The sequence below is a fragment of the Scyliorhinus canicula genome, chromosome 6, assembly GCF_902713615.1.
Source record: "Scyliorhinus canicula chromosome 6, sScyCan1.1, whole genome shotgun sequence".
Taxonomy (NCBI): domain Eukaryota; kingdom Metazoa; phylum Chordata; class Chondrichthyes; order Carcharhiniformes; family Scyliorhinidae; genus Scyliorhinus; species Scyliorhinus canicula.
In genome coordinates, this window is record NC_052151.1 from 127,203,672 (window position 1) to 127,222,334 (window position 18,663).

The 18,663-nt window shown below is 44.0% G+C and overlaps 1 protein-coding gene across 9 annotated transcripts in view; it reads left to right on the forward strand.

Annotated features, from left to right (window-relative positions):
* Nucleotides 1-583: 583 nt before the first annotated feature.
* agbl5 (ATP/GTP binding protein-like 5) overlaps nucleotides 584-18,663 on the forward strand; it is a 159,389-nt gene continuing 141,309 nt past the window's right edge. For 4 of the 9 annotated variants that reach the window (XR_005460999.1, XM_038800110.1, XM_038800116.1 and 1 more), the window contains exons 1-2: nucleotides 706-1,224; nucleotides 12,979-13,278. Coding sequence is in view for 8 of the 9 variants with exons in the window: in XM_038800110.1 (XP_038656038.1) it covers nucleotides 13,058-13,278 (221 nt within the window). In the remaining variant the exon portion in view is untranslated. Of the gene's footprint in view, nucleotides 663-704; nucleotides 1,225-12,978; nucleotides 13,279-18,663 lie in introns of those variants that run through there. The other 5 variants (XM_038800112.1, XM_038800114.1, XM_038800117.1 and 2 more) reach the window with 3 other exon arrangements.

Here is an 18,663-nt window from a genome sequence, read left to right on the forward strand (position 1 = left end):
TTGCTTCCACTTGTTGCTAATAATACAGGTCGCATTCTTGCTGTTACCCCTGGGAGACTCCAGAGGAAATCTTCCCAGGTTGGCAATAATCGGAGGGGTAAAAAGACTGACCAAAAAAATGCTGCAAATACTCAGCAGACTTGGCAGCATTTTTGTGGGACAACACTGGTTCCAGCATTTTCCGTCTTTATTTCTGATTTGCAGAATTCGCACGACTTTGCTATTGCACGGAGTGAAAAGGTCACACCGGTGGAACCCTCAGCCTCTCGAACTGCGCACGCGCCAGCGTTGATCCCGCTCGTCCGCCCTGTGAACCGCGCACGCGCAAGAGTAACCCTCCAACCCCGCGAACTGCGCACGCGCCGGCGAAACCCCGCGAACCGCGCAGTTGCCGGTGAAATTCCCCGGCCCCGCGCACGCGTCTGGATCCCCCCTTGCCCCCTTGCCCCCTCCCCCGACACCCGCGCGGCCCCGCGAATCGCGCACGCGCCGGTGGCGCTCCGGCCCGCCTCCCAGGAACTGCGCACGCGCAGTTGAAACGGTCCATCAAACTGCGCATGAGCCCTTTAAATGGGTCAAACCGGCTTTTTTTTCGAAAGAAAGAGTCTTGTGACCAACCAATCATTGCTCACTTTACTCCTGTGTGTGAGGTGGCCAATGAGGTGGGTGCTTGTTGATGTCAAGCAGAGTGAGGGGAAGTTGGCATTGGTTTGTTTGTCGGAAAAACAAAGCGAGAGGGACGGAGGGAGGGAGAGACGGAGCCTGCGAGACCGCGGCTGGCAGCGGCCGGTGACCAGAACACCAGGCGGCTCGGGGTGCGGGAGAGGAGTGGCGAGGGCTCGGGAGAGGGGGCGAGTGCGAGGCGGCGGAGGGAGCGGGGTAGTGAGGTGGAGGACGGCTCCCCAAGCCGCCGGCAGCGAGAGGCGGAGGCCAGGAGGCGGAGGGACCGGCACGCTGTGACCCAGGGCCGGAGAGAGCGGCTGAGAGAGGGCCCAGAATCGCCGCCTGATACCGGCCCCGAGGAAGAGGTGGCTTCGGCTTCCAGCCGGACTGAGAGCCCGAGCGATGGGAGCGGCGGTCCCGGCCTCCGGGTGAGCCCAGCGGCGGAGAGGCGGCGCTGTCGCTGAACCCTGGTGAGCGGGGACCGGGCATTCCGCCGGATCGGTCGCGATCAGGGTGGCTGGCCCCCACCGGCTGGCCAGGATAACTGGTTCCGCTGATCAGGTTAGTACCGTGAGGGTGACTGGCACTGCGGTTGGGATGTCGCTGATGGTTGTGACTGATGAAAGATTGCTTGGTCGGAGGTATTACCAGAACATTGGGAATTGTCCCTTATCCATATCATTCATGAGACTGACTGACTGGTGATCTCACCACTTAGGTTGACCTGGAGCTGCCATTTATTCATGTCAATAGATGGGAATGATTGGCACTGAGTAACAGCATTAGTAAACGTAACTGTGCCATTAATGAGTGCATTTGGCACTGATAGCTGACAGTTACTACTGCACTTGTTATCTGTTAATCTTGCACTTGTTATTTCTGCAAAGAAGGTCAACAATACATTAGCATCAACAACCAGTACAGTTACAGAACAGCTACATGTAACAGCCAGTGCCAATCGTACGTGGCTAATCTTGCAGTGGCTGTTGGCACTGCAGCCATGTACTCCCACGGTGGTGTTGACACCGCGATTTAGGCCTTATGTACGAACATACAAAATAGGAACAGAAGTAGGAAGTTCAAGCCCCTCGAGCCTGCTCAGGCATTCAATAAGAACATGGCTAACTGTTATATTCCACAGTTCCCATGTGGGAAGTTCCACGTTCCCATGTGCGCCGGGAAGCCTTTGATATCTTGCCTAGCATAAATCTATCAACCTCTGCTTTAACAGTATTCAATGACCAGCTTCCACTGTCTTCTGAGGCAGAGTTCCAAAGTTATATAGCCCTCAGAGGGGGAAAAATCCTCATCTTTGTACTATAAGGGCGAGCCTCATTTTAAAACCGTGCCCCCGTTCTCAATTTTGCCAAAAAGGAAGCATTCTTTCTGTGATCACCTTGTCAAGACCATTCATGATCTTGAATCCCCTTTGAATTTTTCTTTCTAGTAGGAATATACTTGTCTGAAATATCCCCTTAAAGGGCAGGTTTAGCTCAGTGTGTTAGACAGCTGGTTTGTGATGCAGAACAAGGCCAGCAGTGCTGGTTCAATTCCTGTACCAGCTGACCTGAACAGGTGCCGGAATGTGGCGACTAGTGGCTTTTCACAGTAACTTCATACTTGTGACAATAAAAGGTTATTATTTTATTATTAAATGTCTGCTACTGCTTTCATCCTCACATAGTTGCCCTTTATTTAAGTTTAAAATACTAGTCATAGACCCATTCTTCTCCCTTTCAAACTGGATGAAAAATTCAATCATGTTGTGATTGCTGCCTTTACATTACAGATCATTAATTAAACCTGTAACATTACACAACACCGAGTCTAATATGACCTGCTCTCTGTTTGGTTTCAGAATATGCTGCTGTAAGAAACTATTTCGGACAATCTATGAATTCCTCTTTCAGGCTACTACAGCCAGTCTGATTTTTCCAGTTCACGTTTAGATTAAGAATACTATGATTATTGCCGGCCTTTTATCACAAGCACCTAATATTTCTTATTGTATACTTTGTTTTACATTATAGTTACTGTTAGGGGGTTTGTAGACCACTCTCACTAGTGACTTATTTCCTCTACTATTCCTCATTTCCACCCAAACCGATTCTACCTTCTGATTGCCTGAGCCAAGGTCGTCTCAAACTATTGTACCAATGCTATCCTTGATTAACAATGCTACTCATCCACATTTACGTAGTTTCCTATTCTTCTTGAATTCCATGTACCATTTAATATTCCGAACCCAATCCTTGTCATCCTGCAGCCGCCTCTACAATGGCTACCAGATCATATTTATTTACTTCAGTGTTATCAGCTTGATAACTTCATGAATGCTACACGCATTCAGAAAAGGCCTTTAGTTTTGCCTTTTTGTTACCTTTGTAACATCTTGATTGTCAGTGCATTCTTAGGCTTTTTTCTTTGTCCCTCCCTGTTGTTGTCTGACCTTAATTTCCAATATTACTATTTTCCTCTCTTATTTTGCCTCTATTTAATGTATCACATCTTTCCACATCCCTTGTCCCAAATATTTAGTTTTGAACCCTTCCTCCCTGCCTAGTTGTATGGTTTGCATGAACCCTTGTCCCAGCATGGTTCAGATATAGATCATCCCAATGATACAGCCAGTTCTCGAGCCAGTGCTCCACAAACTGAATTCCACTTCTCCCACACTAGTCTTTGAATCACCTTTGTAAGTTTATGTATTCAATGCCAATTTGCACCTGGCTCGGGTAATAATTCAGAAATTATAACATTTGAGGTTCTCCTTTTTATTTTGGTGTCCAGCTCCTCCCATTCTCTGTGCAGAACCTCTTTCCTAGACCTGCCTATGTTGTTGGTACCTACATGGACGTTGACAACTGCATCCTCTCCCCTCCTGCAAGTTCCACCAAGCCCTGAGCAGATGAATCAAACCCTAGCATCAGGCAGGCAACACAGCCGCCTGGACTCTAGCTCTTTGCTGCAAAGAACAGTGTCAATCCCCCTCACTATATTGTTCCCTACTACCATCCCCCATCCTTTTTTGCTCAACTCTCACTTGAATGGCTTCCTGTACCACAGTCCTGTGTCAGTCAGCTCATCCATCTTGCAGCCCCCATTCTCATCCAAACAAGCTGAGAGAACCTCAAACCTGTTAGACAATTGCAGAGGCTGAAACTTCAATTCCGAACTAAAACTGACTGCTTTATTTGTTAAAAACCAGTCCAAATGTCAATTAAGTTCTGAATATCCTAGTTTCTCTTCATCTACGCATATATTGAAGAATAATTTGTGCTCTAACGTTCATTAAAAGTTCAGCATCCAGTTTGTCAACATGACCATGCAAAGGTTAAAATAATCTTTACTTATGCTCTATGTATCTCTTATGTATTTTGTTAAAAGCAGCATGTGCTGTCTTTTCATTCAAAGGCCATCCTGCTTTGTGACTGCTGCATTTGTAGTCTCTAGCTGCTGGTTGATGTTACATCGTTTTTGCTCTTTAAAATGCTCTGATTTTTTTCAAACTCTCTTTCCTCAGTTACTGAAACTTATATCCAAAAATAACTGTTTAAATAAAATAAAAATATTTATTTCAAACATCCCTTTAATTGTATTTCCATTTTTTAATGATTCAAAGGCTAATTTCTCCCATATGCCCAGGATGTGACTTGATAGTTTTGCACAGAGCCTTGCATGGTAATGTAATCTGAATTTGGATTATACAGTGTCTGTGTGGTGTGCATGCTTTCGAAGATGCCCCGGTATTGTTCAGCCAGCTGTGTGAGTGAAATATTTTTCTTCCAGCAACTTTTTCCCAGTTTTTCATAAGTGTCAAGAAAAGCTAGAGAAGATAGTGCAATTGATGTTTAATTAACTTTTAAAAGATATTTGCTAATTATCACAGATTTAAACTAAAATCTGTGGGAGGCAGTGGCATTGTGGATTCAAAATCGGTTAAGGGGGAAAAGACAAAGTAGTGGTGAAGGATTGTTTTAAAGCCAGGAGGGGAGTAAACAGTGGTGTGACCAGGAGCCAGCATTAGGATCACTACTCTTTTTCTGGACCTGAGTTTACAGGGCACAATTTCAAAATTTGCATATGACTCAAAACTCTGAATTGAAGCAAACAATGAGGAGGAGAATAATAGATGTCAGGGGGATATAGATTAACTGGTGAAATGGACAGATGCATGGCAGATGTCATGTAATCTGGCGTGCTGGGTAGAAAGTGGCAAAGTAAATAAGCTCAATGTACAATTTTTAAGGGATGCAGGAACAAGATCTGGATATGTACATCATCAAGGCTTTGTGACAGGTTGAGCAACTCTCGAAAAAGGTGCACAGGATCCTTGTCTTAAGAAACAAACATACAGTTGAAAAGCAAGAAAGTTGCTGGGTAGACCTCTGCTGGAGGATTGTGTCCAATTCTGTGCAGTGCATTTCAGGAAGGGTTTCGAGGTTTGAGGAGATGGTGCTGAGGAGATTCACTGGAATGGTACCAAAGATGTGGGACCAATTACATGGAGGGACTGAAGAAACATGATTGTACTCGTTTGAGTAGGGACGGTTAGGAGGGATCATGAGGAGATTTTGACATGAGTAAATAAGAAATAATTTCCAATGGCAGAAGGGTCAATAACCAAAGACAAATATTTCAGGTATTTGGGAAAAGAGCCAGAGTCAATATGATGCATTTGAGAGAGCTTTCTCGAGACAAAGTGGCTACCCTGCTTTTTACATTTCAACAGTGATTGCAATTTAAAAGTACTTTATTGACTGAAGTGCTTTGAAACATTGAGGTTGTGAAAGATGCTATATAAATACTCATCCTAATAAAGAGAATATTTTAATACCCAAACAGCAATGATTATTGCTGAAAGTGTGATGAAAACAGATTCAAAAAGGGATGATTTTAAAGTTGTGACCTCTGGTTATTGGCCCATTCATCAGAGGGAATAATTTTTCTCTGCTCTATGAAAGCCTACCTTCACCTTTTAAACCTCTTGGTTCACCTTTTAAACTTTTCTGTTCCAAAAGCAGCCCTAATTTATCCACCCTCTCCATTTAACAAGGCACTGGTAAAACGTCTATGATGTTCCTAAGACCTTCACATATTTCATGAAGTGTGATGTCCTGAATTGTTAACAATGAACAGTTATTAATAAATCCAGAACCAATGATTTATTAAGCTCCAACATCTGTTTGATTTGATTTCCATTCAGATGCCCTTATTTTATGAACCTGAATGACCTGGCTTTTTTAACCATCTTATCAACTTGTTCTGTCACTTTTAAGGATTTGTAAATACCAAGACCTCTCTGCTCATCTGCATAGTTTTACATTTAGTATACCATCTTTCACACTCACATCATTGAACTCCATCTGCCATGCTTCTTACCATTTAACCATCCTGTCTATTATCTTGAAGTTTATAACTTCACTATATTGACAAGTTCCATATCATCTGTAAATAATTTACATATTGCTCTCTAAATCTGAGTCTAGGTCATTTATAAAAAATCTATCTAAAACTGACCCTTGGGGAACACTGTTACAGATCACCTCCCAGTCTGAAAATCATCCATCATCCACTTACTGTCACTGAATCAATTCTTTTTATCCATACTGTCACATTACCCTTAAATTCTATGGGCTTTCACCTTTTTAATGAATCTCCTGTGTGATACTTTGTCAAATGTTTTCCAAAAGTTCATATGAGTAATATTTATTGAGCTATTTTGATCGATTTTCTTGTCTCATGAAAGATTCAATTGCATCTCTCCTTACCTTATGCTCTCATGACAGTTGCCCAGACCGTCCCTCTATTTTGATACCCACTTGTTTGTCACAGAGCAGAATAACATTTTCCTCTCCATCTTTATGCCTCCCAACGTAAGCCGCTGATCTTATGATTGCACCATAGCCACTCTCAGGCTTTTTCTTAATTTATCATCTTGACCATTTAAAATCTATTTTTGTCCAGTGCGGTCTTCCTCTTACTGGTATTGTGCAGTTTTTCTTATTTTTCCAGATTGTTGCTTACTTTTGGAACAAGGATTATAACATTTGCAAACTACATTCCTCCATTCCCACATCCAGGAATGACTGAAAGATTGTGGCTAAAGTCTGCTATTCCAACCTTTAATTCTCTCAGCAATGTAGGAAGCATCCTCTTTGATGTGGATAACTTTTGCGTTCTACTTTGAGAGCTGCCAGTCATTTAAATACCTCTACGTAATTATATTATATCATCCAATTTCACTGCATCTTTCTCATTTACAGTGATACTAGCAGCAGCATATTCGAGGACAGATGCAAAGTAGCTTTGTAGTGCAGCTGCAAGAAGGTTTATATTTTTGTCCTTAATTGGCACCACTCTTACTTTGCTTTATGATCCTGACATTTATCATAGGCTTCACTTTTTTGTTTAATTTTAATCTCAATTTCTTTTCGTTCAGGGGTTCTATCTTTGAATGATCTTCCATTCGTCCTTCATAAGAATATTTAGTCTGTCTCTGAATTATGTACTCCATGAAGATTGCTTTGTCAGATAAACTTTATTTCCATTCGACTTGGGCCTTATCCTTTTTCACCTCTCAACAATTAACTCCCTTGCAGTTAATATCTTCACCATTGATTGTTCCTCATCCTTTTTCATAACAACTGTCAACCTACTGAGCTTTAATTGGATTTGTTTTATTGTCACGTGTACCGAGGTTGAGTGAAAAGTATTGTTCCGTGTACAGTCCAGACAGATCATTCCATACATGAAAAAAAACATGGACCATACATAAATATACAATGTAAATACATAGACACAGGCAACGGGCGAGCATGCAGGAGTGCAGTACCACTCAGTAGAGAAGATGTGTGAAGAGATCAGTTCAGCCCATAAGAGAGTCATTCAGGAGTCTGGTAACAGTGGGGAAGAAGCTGTTTTTGAACCTGCTAGTGCGTTTTCTCAGACTTTTGTATCTCCTGCCCGATGGAAGAAGTTGGAAGAGTGAATAATTTGGATGGGAGGGAACATTGATTATGCTACCTGATTTCCCAAGGTAGCGGGAGGTGTAGACAGAGTCAATGGATGGGAGGTGGGTTTGTGTGATAGACTGGGCTGTGTTCACTATTCTGTGGTTTGTTACGGTCTTGGGCTGAGCAGTTACTACACCACGTGGTGGTGCAGCCAGTTAGGATGCTTTCTATGGTGTATCTGTAAAATTGGTAGGAGTTAATGCGGACATGCTGAACTTCCTTAGTTGTATAGGCTCTGTTGTGCTTTCTTGGTCGTGGTGTCAACGTGGGTGGACCAAGACAGATTATTGGTGATGTGCTCACCTAATAATTTGAAGCTGTCAACCATTTCCACCTGTGTGCCATTGATGCAGACAGGGATGTGTACGATACTTTTCTTCCTGAAGTCAATGACCAGCTCCTTAGTTTTGCTGTTGCTGAGGGACAGATTGTTGTTACACCACGCCACGAGGTTCTCTATCTCTCTTCTGTATCTGACTCATTGTTGTTCAAGATCTTGCCCAATAAGGTCATCAACAAACTTGTAGATGGAGTTGGAGCCAAAGTTTGCCATAGTTGTGTATGTGTGTGTATAGGGAGTATTGTAGGGGCCTAAGTACGCAGCCTCACAGCACCCTGGTATTGAGGACTATCGTGTAGGAGGTGTGGTTTATCCATACTGATTGTGGTCTATGGGTCAGGAAGTCGAGGATCCAGTTGCAGATGGAGGAGCCAAGTTTTGGAGCTTTGATATGAGTTTGGCTGGGATTATGGTGTTGAAGGTGGAGCTGTAGTCAAAGAATAAGAGTCTGACGTAGGACTCCTTGTTGTCGAGATGCTCTATGGATGAGTGTAGGTCCAGGAAGATGGCGTCTGCTGTGGTCCGGTTGTGGTGGTATGCAATCAGTTTCCAAAATGCTCTTCCAATGAAAGCTGCTCCACGTGGCTATTTCATTATCTGGAACTAGATAGAACATTATTTGATTCCTCATTAGACTGCAATATGCTGATGAACAAAATTTTTCCTCTATACATTTGAGCCCTTTTCCTTGATACTGTTTCCCCACCTCAAATCCCAAGTCTATATTGGGATAATTGAAGTCACCCATTATCATTATTCTGTTTTTACATCTTTATGAAATCAATTCTGAATTGTTCAGCAATGGATTACAGTGTGGAACATGTGTAAGGTCACCTTGTCCAGTCTCTCCCTATCAGTATCCATGGGTCTTCTGATACCCTTTTGTCACATTAAAAGTTTCCATTTTCCTGGTCCTAACTGCTGCCTTTTTACCATGGATGTCCATTCCTTTCCTTGATTTATCTGTCTCTATTTAACCATTAGCTAATATTATAAGCCCATCGACTCCGCCACCGTGACTACACCTTGTCACACCCGAGACACTGTAACAACTTCATTTTCCCAATTCCTCTACCTCTTGTTGCGTCTGTTTTGATTATTTAACTTTCCACACTGGTATTTCTGGAATGTCTTTTTTCGCTCAACTGAGGATTTCGCCCTACTGTGGTTGAAGGGGCACTCAACTGTGTCTGTCACATTTACTGCTTTTTTTTCGCACCCCTTCCCCTCTGTCCCATAACCATGATGGGAATTGCTTTGTCCACACTTTCCACCCCAGCATCCTCTATATTAAATGGATACTTTTCTGTCATTTCCACCACCTCCAGTATGATGCCACCACTGTACATTTCCTCCCCTTCAGCATTCCAAAGGGGCCGTTCCCTCAGAGTTGCCCTGGTCTACTCCCTGTTCCTTCCCACAGCATCGTCTCATGCAAACTTAGGAGCTATAATACCTGCTATTTTAGCTCCTCACTGTCCAAGGCCGTAAACATTCCTTCCATGTGAAGCAGCGATTTAGATGCACATCTTTCAACTTGGTGCACTGTATGCGCTGCTCAGGATGTGATTTACTCTCCTTTGGGAGACCAAAAGCACATTGGGTAACTGGAATACGATCCTGTTAGGGCCATGAATGTTTAAAGAAACCTGAATGCTTTGCAATTAACCGACAGAAGTTCACCACAAGATTTCATGAAGAGTTCAGTTATCTTACAACATCTTGCAGATTCTTTCAGTTTTCCTTGGACCAACCCAAAAAAGCACTCCAGAATTGACTTTAATTCTCCTTCGTATTCCAGCTAGTCCTCTTGGGTAAGATTTAATGGATGTCCTTTGATCAGGTTTTTAGCTATGTGACCCTACACCCTTTCTTTTATCGACCTCAACTGTGGATCCCTTGGGTTCCTGTTTGCGTTGCTGGCAAATATCTGATGCCTTGCCACAGCTTTCCAAGCTAGCCCTGCTAGGGAGGCATGGCAGCACAGTGGATATCGCTGTTGCTTCATAGAGCCAGGGTCCCAGGTTCGATTTCTGGCTTGGGTCACTGTCTGTGCGGAGTCTGCACGTTCTCCGTGTCTGGGTGGATTTACTCCGGGTGCTCTGGTTTCCTCCCACAAGTCCCGAAAGACGTGCTGTTAGGTAATTTGGACATTCTGAATTCTCCCTCTGTGTACCCGAACAGGCGCCGGAATGTCGCGACTAGGGGCTTTTCACAGTAACTTCATTGCAGTGTTAATGTAAGTCTACTTGTGACAATAATAAATATTATTATTATTATTAATTGTTTTCTGCTACAAGGCTTCGTGAAGACCACTGTAAATTTATTTCACTAATTGCAAACAGCTGCCTTTCCCTAAAATTGAAACAGCTTTGTTCCCAATTGGACCTGCTTGCTTCTGTCAGCAACACACAGATAAATTAAACAAAAGAACCTTCAAACAAGGCTTCACCTTGAATCACTACCTTTATGGCAATGTGACACACAAAGCCCATTCTTAATTAGAAATGCCAAATGCAAAATTTTTCTTGATTCTGTGAAACCCTATGAATAATGTCAATCTCTCGTAGTTTTACGATGCCTGCTCCCAGACTTGTTAACGTTTAGCTTTTATGGAGATGGCAATGCTATGTGTCTCCCAAGAGGTCCAGCAATGGGTCATCTATTGATATTTTTTTTCACTCACATCTGAGCTTGCGAGATACAAAAGGTTAGCTTTTAACTGCAGTTAACTCCAAGCTTGTTTGAATTGCATTTACTTCAGGGTTGCTTCCACAGTTCAAACTTTAATTCCCAATACTAAAAGTTATATTCAAGGGCAGCATGGTGGCACAGTGGTTAGCATTGCTGCCTACGGCGCTGAGGACCCGGGTTCGAATCCCAGCCCTGGGTCACTGTCTGTGTGGAGTTTGCACATTCTCCCCGTGTCTGCGTGGGTTTCGCTCCCACAGCCCAAAAGATGTGCAGGGTAGGTGGATTGGCCACACTAAATTGCCCCTTAATTGGAAAAAATAATTGGGTACTCTAAATTTTTTTTTTAAAGTTATATTCTAAAACATTGGAATTATGCACTAGATAGTTGCAACATGACCACTTTGCAAAACAACTCCATTCAGCTTGATAGCATGACACAGCTCCAATGGACTGTCATTTTAATTCTCCACCTTGCTATCTCACTGACATCTCTCTTTGATTTGTTGCACGGTTCCAATGAAGTTCAATGTAAACTTGAGGCACCACACCTCGTCCTTCAATTTGGCACTTTACAGCCTTTTGGACTTAATATTCCACAGAATCTCTATTGTGCAGAAGGGAGGGCATTTGGCCCATCAGGGCCATGCAAAAGAGCACTCTACCTAGATTAAGCACCTAGATTGCCTTGGATATCACACTCTCCCATGTCCTATCCCTGCAGCCCTGCACATGGTTCATGGCCGATCCGCCTAACCTGTACATCTTTAGATTGTGGGAGAAACCAGAACACCCAGAGGAAACCCATGCAGACAAGGGGAGAATATTGAATGCAACAATATCAGACTGTAAACTCTGTCCCTCCATTTTGTTTCCTTTACTTTGAAAGTTTAGATTTTTCTCTTATTTTTGCATTTAGACAACAGCGGATCTCCTAGGCCCATCTTTTGTTTCTATTTTTGCCCATCGCCATTCCCTTTCGCTCTTTAAGACTAGTTCTGTCATTCAATCTTTCCTGTCTTGTATCCTATCACAGACCTTCCTTTGTCCTTGTCCCACCTGCCATTCTGCCACTGGAAGGAGTTTATCCTTCTATACTGTATCAAAGCCATACATGATTTTGAGCAGCTCTATCACATCTCTCATAACCTTCTTTGTTCTAAGGAGAGCAAATTTAGTGTCTCCAAAATCGAACTGAAGGCTTTCATCCTGTAGTAAATTTCCTCTGCACCTTCTCCTTCAGGCATTTGACATCCTTTCTAAAGTGTGGTGCGCAGAAAAGACCACAATATCTCAGCTTGGAGCCCAGCAAGTTTTTTTCACACGTGTACCATTACTTCATTATTTTTGTACTGTGTGCTTCTATTTATAAAGCAAAGGGTCAGTAGCCTTCTGAACTTGCCCTGCCACCCTCAAAAAATTGTGTATGCCCAATGCCCACACCAGGTTTCCCTGTTCTTGCACTCCCTTTTCAATTGTACCATTTAGTGTACACCTTCTACATTTATCAATTCAGATTTTAGTGTTAAACTACATCCACCAGTCTGCTGCCCATTTTATCAGTCTATCCACTCGCTGTTTACAACATGTCTTTGTTGCCTCTAAACTTGACTCTGACCAATGCACCCCAGGCTGGCATTTCGCCATCTACCCTCCTGTAAACGGAAGGTCATTCAAAATTCTGCTGTTCGTGTCGTAACACACGGCCCCTTTCCACTATCATGTTTTAAGATTTCTGCCAGTGGTCTGCTGCTGTGAGGCCATTTTATTGATGCCCTTTTTTACCCCCTCGCTCCTCCACCACGACAGAATGTGTTCAGAGCTGTTGCTAGGAAATCAAAATGTTTTTATCAGGTGGTTAAAAATTGTGGAAGGTTCCTCAGGACGTAGAATTGGCTTGGTTGTGTATGCTGGGTTGGAGGAGATTTGAATAGCTTCTGTTAAAGGTGGCAGTGTGTCACTGCAGGTATGCCAATCCTTCTGAGTTCATTAAAAGTTGCACAATTTCTGAGCCTTGCTCATGATCTCGTGCGGGGGGTGGGTTTCAAATCTCACAACCCTTTTTGATTTTTTAAAAAGAGTTTGTCTTTTTATTTGAGGCAGTAGACTTGGCATTACTGTCACTGACTGGCATGGTGTGATATCCAAGGCAATCTAGGTGCTTCATTTTTGGTAACCTTTCTGTCACCGTTGCAATTCTATTCAACTAATCAGCATATAAATGCTTTTTGGAATTCTTGGGAATAACTATTTTCTTTCCTTGTTCAGATCTTCCAGACATAACTGCTGTCACGGTGGTGCGTAAAAGAATGAAATATGCCTTGAAACATTCTCTCTTGCCAGAAAAATGGAAATTCGATGTGGCGGCTTAGTTTTCAGTTCCAAGTTTGATTCTGGAAACATTGCTCAAGTTGAAAAAGTGGAGCATCCTGAAGGAGAAGTGGATTCAACTCCCATTGGCAGTACAAGCACAGGAAGTTTAGGGAATGTATTAACCACTCCAGATTGTGAGTTTAATGTATGGACCAAACCAGACTGCGCTGATACGGAGTTCGAGAATGGAAATAGGTAATTCTACAAGTTTTTTCTGTGCTTGGGATAATTGGAAATTTTATTGCCAGGCTAAAACTGCATAGAACCATACTCAATTTCTGTGTCATATCTTTTGCAATAAACTAGAAAATTGCATTATAACAAAATGGAACAGATAATACTAGCCATTATAGGTGGAATCACATTGTGGCACATGAATGGGGACATCTGTGGAGGAGACATCTGTAGAGGAGACTTATTATAGTTTAATTGTTGATCGGAATTCTGTCAGTTTTGACAGTTTTGTCTGGGCCTGCCCCAAACTTGTTGGGGACTGGACTGCCTTTTTCAAAGCCATGTGCAGTGGCTCAATGGTTAGCACTGTTGCCTCACAGCACCAGGGACCTGGGTTCAATTCCGGCCTTGGGTCATCGCCTGTGTGGAGTTTGTATGTTCTGTGTCTGTGTGGGTTTCCTCTGGGTGCTCTGGTTTCCTCCCACAGTCCAACGGTGTGCAGGTTACGTGGATTGGCCATGCTAAATTGCCCCTTAGTGCTCAGGGATGTGCAGGTTAGGTTATGGTGATAGAGTGAGGTGGATGTGGGTAGAGTGCACATTTGAAGGGTTGGTGCAGACTCAATGGGTCGAATGGCCTCCTTCTGCACTACAGGGATTCTAGGTCATCTGTATAGAGTGAGTCTCTGTGCTCTGTTTCCCTTTTGGGTGCATCTCCACTCCTTTTGACCTGAGGGCAATAGCCAGTGGCTCTATTGCCAGTGGATATTCCTGCCTCAGTGCAGCCGGAAGTATTCAAAGTTGTCCATGCTTGCCATGGGAGCACTGTACAGTAGTTTCACCCACGGGTGAACCCTGGCCCAACCCTAACTGTTCTAGCACCTCCAGGAGGTACCTCCGTCTAGAGAGATGATCACGTCTGGTGTCTCCTCCCTGGTTGGAGTCATAACCACGTTCAGCGGGCGCCTGATGTTCGCCGTTAGCTGTCTGCTCTTGACAGAACCAGTCTCATCTTCCGCAACTACCTCTGACACGCAACTCTCCAGTCGCCTCAATCATGCCCTCGCCAGGACTTTAGTGTCAGTGTTCAGGAGTGAGCTGAGACATTGTCTTTTTTACGGATCAGTGATATCGAGCCCTGGGCCAGCGTGGGTGGCAGCCCCTCTCGACAGCGAATCATTGAGCATCTCCCATAGGTGTGGCGTTAGTGCTGCTGCGAACGTTTTGTAGAAGTCCACCTGGAATCTGACTGCATGGAATTGATGTTCTCCCCCAGTCCTCGCAGTGCTTCCAGTCCCTGTTTCTTTTTCTCCCCCGCAATTGGCATGTCCAGGCCATCGAGAAACTGTTTCATTTTCGCGTCCCCCTCCAGCGGCTCTGAGGTGTACAGCTCCCAGTAGGTCGCAAAGGCCTCGTTGATTTCATTTGTTGCTGTGACTAGCCTGCCATCCCTGTCCCTCACAGCACCATCTCCCTTGTGGCTGCCTGCTTTCTCAGCTGGTGAGCCAGTAGGCCGCTGGTGTTATCTTCATGCTCATAATAGGTCCCCAATATCCTGTGGAGTGGGTTCAGAGCTTTTCCAATGGAAAGCAGGTCAAATTCCATTTGCAGTTTTTCCAATCAGTCGGGGCAGTGGAGTATCTACCATTGATTCCCTTTGAATATAGAGTCGATTTAGCCGCGCTTTCCTTTCTGTCCTTGAGAATTCTGAATGCTATTATTTCCCCTTATCATTGCCTTCAGTGCCTCCCAGAATGTGGAGATTGAGACCTCCCCATTTTGGTTGCAGATTACATACCATTGATGGCTTGTGACATTTTCTCTCTCCGAGGGCCTTCTCAGCGAAGAGAGCGCAGTCCAGCCTCCATGGGGGACCGGCTCATCTCCAATCTCGTGTCCATGTAGTATGGCACATGGTCCTAGATTACTATTGCGGAGTATTCTGCCCCTACTGCCTCTGGAAGCACCGATTTACCAACTGCAAAGAAGTTTATATGGGTGTGGACTTTCTGAATGTGGATGAAGAAGGAGAACTCTTCCCTCGGATGGTTGAACTTCCACAAGTCCATCCCCCGTCTCCTCCATAAAGGTGTTCAATTCCTTTGCCATTCCTGATTTTCATTTACCCTGCCTCCCATGATGAATTGGTGGGAGTTGAGGTCTGGGATCTCCGCCTTTTTTAAAATTAAGTCGGCGTTGTCCCATCCAGGGGCATATAGATTTACAAGCACCACCGGTATCCCTTCCAAGATATCACTAGCCATCTAGCCTGGTTCTAAATTCAATAACATTTTGAGCAAGCTGACGTTGAATAGTAAGACAAATGGTAACAATGTTGTTGCCTCTGAGTTGGAAGTTGAGTCGTAGCATGTATTCAAACTTTCAGTACACTATTGAGGGCACTAGCCTAGGGGCACTGTTGACGGCATCTCTGCCGTTCCTGCCGGCGAGGTACTCCACGGACCTGTTGGTGGTGGCGGCCCTGAGGATATGGCGACAGTGGCGGCAGCACCTGGGGTTGGAGGGTGCCTCGGTTTGGGCACTGATTTGTGGGAACCACAAGTTTGTCTGGAGATTGAAGCTGTTTATTGAGTTCTTCAAGGATAGTTAAGACGTCAGCAGTGGGGTGGGGGGAAACGCCATGGATGGAGTGGTGGTGGGGTGTTATTTATGGGCTGTGATTTGCTATTTGTACTCTTGGTTTTCGATTGTGTTTTATGTATATATTTATAAATACCTTAATAAAAATATTTAAAAAAAAGAACAATTGAGTATAAAATGAGGCATATGATTCTATCTTGGTACAAGATCTTGATCAGACCTCACTTGGAATAATGTGTCCAATTTTGAATATCTCAGTGCTGAGGGATATTGAGGTTTTGGAAAAAATACATTGTAGTGCCATGAGACTTAATTCCTAGTATAAATCAAATGGTAATCAGGGTAGGCTAAAAGAGGTGGGACTCTACACTATGGAGAAGTGTAGGTTTATATTTTTTTAATAGTTAAAATAAATTTAGTGTATCCAATTCAGTTTTTCCAATTAAGGGACAATTTAGTGTCCCACCTCACCTGCGCATCTTTGGGTTGTGGGGGCGAAACCCACACAAACACGGGGAGAATGTGCAAACTCCACACAGACAGTGACCTAGAGCTGGGATCGAACCTGGGACCTCATTGCCGTGAGGCTGCAGGGCTAACCCACTGCGCCACCGTGCTGACCTGAAGTGTAGGTTTATAAGTGTTTTGGAGATATAAGATCCAAAGGAGGGAATAGATTCAACTTGGTAGTCTGCTCCAATTAAATAGATTAGCGAGCACCAGGGGTCATAATGTTCGAGGCCACATCTATTTAAACACCAGGAAATTCCCAGAAAATAATGAATTACTGGTTTGTGTAGTGAACACTGATTTGCTGAATTCCCCTAAGCAAGAGCTGGACCCGTTTCTAGCTAGGACAGCGATCACTTCATCCAAAAAGTACGGAATTCAGGACCAGAGTAATTTCTTGGAGTAGTTTTGATCACCTAGATAGGTTAGACAGGAACTTTCAGATTTCATTCCCCAAAGTTGGTGTGCTTTTGGGCACTATTCATCAGAAAAAATTCTAAGTTTATTTGTGGTCGGTTTTTCAGAGAATTTCCTGCCAGCTTTGCCGGTGTGTTCTTCACCACTATCCAATGATACTTAGTCACTTTTTTGGGCCTTGGCGAGTTTCTCACCGGTACAGCCCACAATTAGAATTCGGCACTGAGGAGCTGAACTCTGAGAAAAGGCCGCCATTTTGAAAGGGTGCCTGATCTAGAAGTGAGTTTGTGGGTCCCCCCGCACTCCTTATCCATGGAAAGTGTTACCCCCCCATCCCCCAAAAGTAAGGACACTATGGGGTCCCTTGGGGTCCCCCCTCTTCCAGGACCCCCACACATTTTCTCCCCCCCCCCCCCCCCCCCACCCAACCTCTCAGAAGCCCCTATGTACCTGCCCTGCACCACCCGCACCCTTCATACTCTCCTCCACTCTCCTTTCATGGGCATGGCCCCCCTCAGCCCATGAGGCTTGACAGTGCCACCTTGGCACACTGGCACCCTTGCACTGCCACCTGGGCAGTGCTCCTGCCAGCTGCAAAGGTGCCCGCATTCAAGGGTGAGGGCCACACCCCTAATCCCTGATCATCCAGGGATCTCCGGTAGCCCAGGAGACTTCTGAATGTCGATCCGCCTTGTCCACTTGTGTGTGGACCAATGCTGAACCGGCACCCGGTTGTGGCCTCGCTGGGAAGGCTCGCAAAGGGGCTGGATTAGCACAGTGGGCTAAACAGCTGGCTTGTAATGCACAACAAGGCCAGCAGCGCGGGTTCAATTCCCGTACTGGTCTCCCCGAACAGGTGCCGGAATGTGGCGACTAGGGGCTTTTCACAGTAACTTAATTGAAGCCTACTTGCGACAATAAGCGACTATTATTATTAGATTCCAGATAAGTTCGCCGAAGTCGGTTTCAACGCGAGCTATTTGGTCTCGTCCATTTTGGGCAGGATTCTGACGCTTTGTGGGTCTTGGGCAGATCCCGCGAGTCACTAAGGCTGCCAGGAAACTCGCGGGAGGCATCTCCCAGCATTAACTGGATACACTGCGCTCGAGCGAGAGTGCAACGCGGCCATTGGATCACGCCCTTTATCTTATTTTCTCCTCTCCCAGTAGATCACAGGGTTTTGAGTAGGATGGAATGTATTCCACAGGCTGGTTTTGGACAGAGGGTTTTTAATCTGTTTATTATTCTTTGTATGCAAGTACTTTTCTGTGTCAAGAGGATGTGAGAGAAGCTATATAAATACAAGTCTTTTTCTTTCTAATTGGATTGGAAAGGAATTCTGTCTATTTTGTGCTTGTATAACTGTAAAGTTTGCTTACTTTCTATAAATGACAATACAAGGTTACAATGATTGAGGGAATGTGGAGGTTGGATTGTGAGGAAGGGTTATGCAAATTGGACAGTTTGTAACTGGAAATGTTTGATAGGCAATAGGCTGATTTTAGGCTTAAGTCTAGGGAAACTAGGACTATGATTAGCTATTTCAGTTTGTCCAGAACAGTACAATACAACCAAGGACACAGACTTGAAGACGATAAATTCAACATTAAACTATAAAGACAAACACATGGATTGTGACCTTTTTGTCCAGCAATGCTAATGTCCTGAAGAAAAACAAAGTAAAACTTAGCTATATTCAGGGATATTTCTTATCTTACAACCCCAATCATTGATTGGGGCTAATGAACTCAATGAAGAGAAATGGTAAGCATAAAAGGTATTTTGCTGGGAATCTTTTTGGATTAACTTGTACTTGTGTTCTGATTCATGAATTCCTGCAACATATTGACTCATTTATTTTGTCTTGTTTATTTATCTT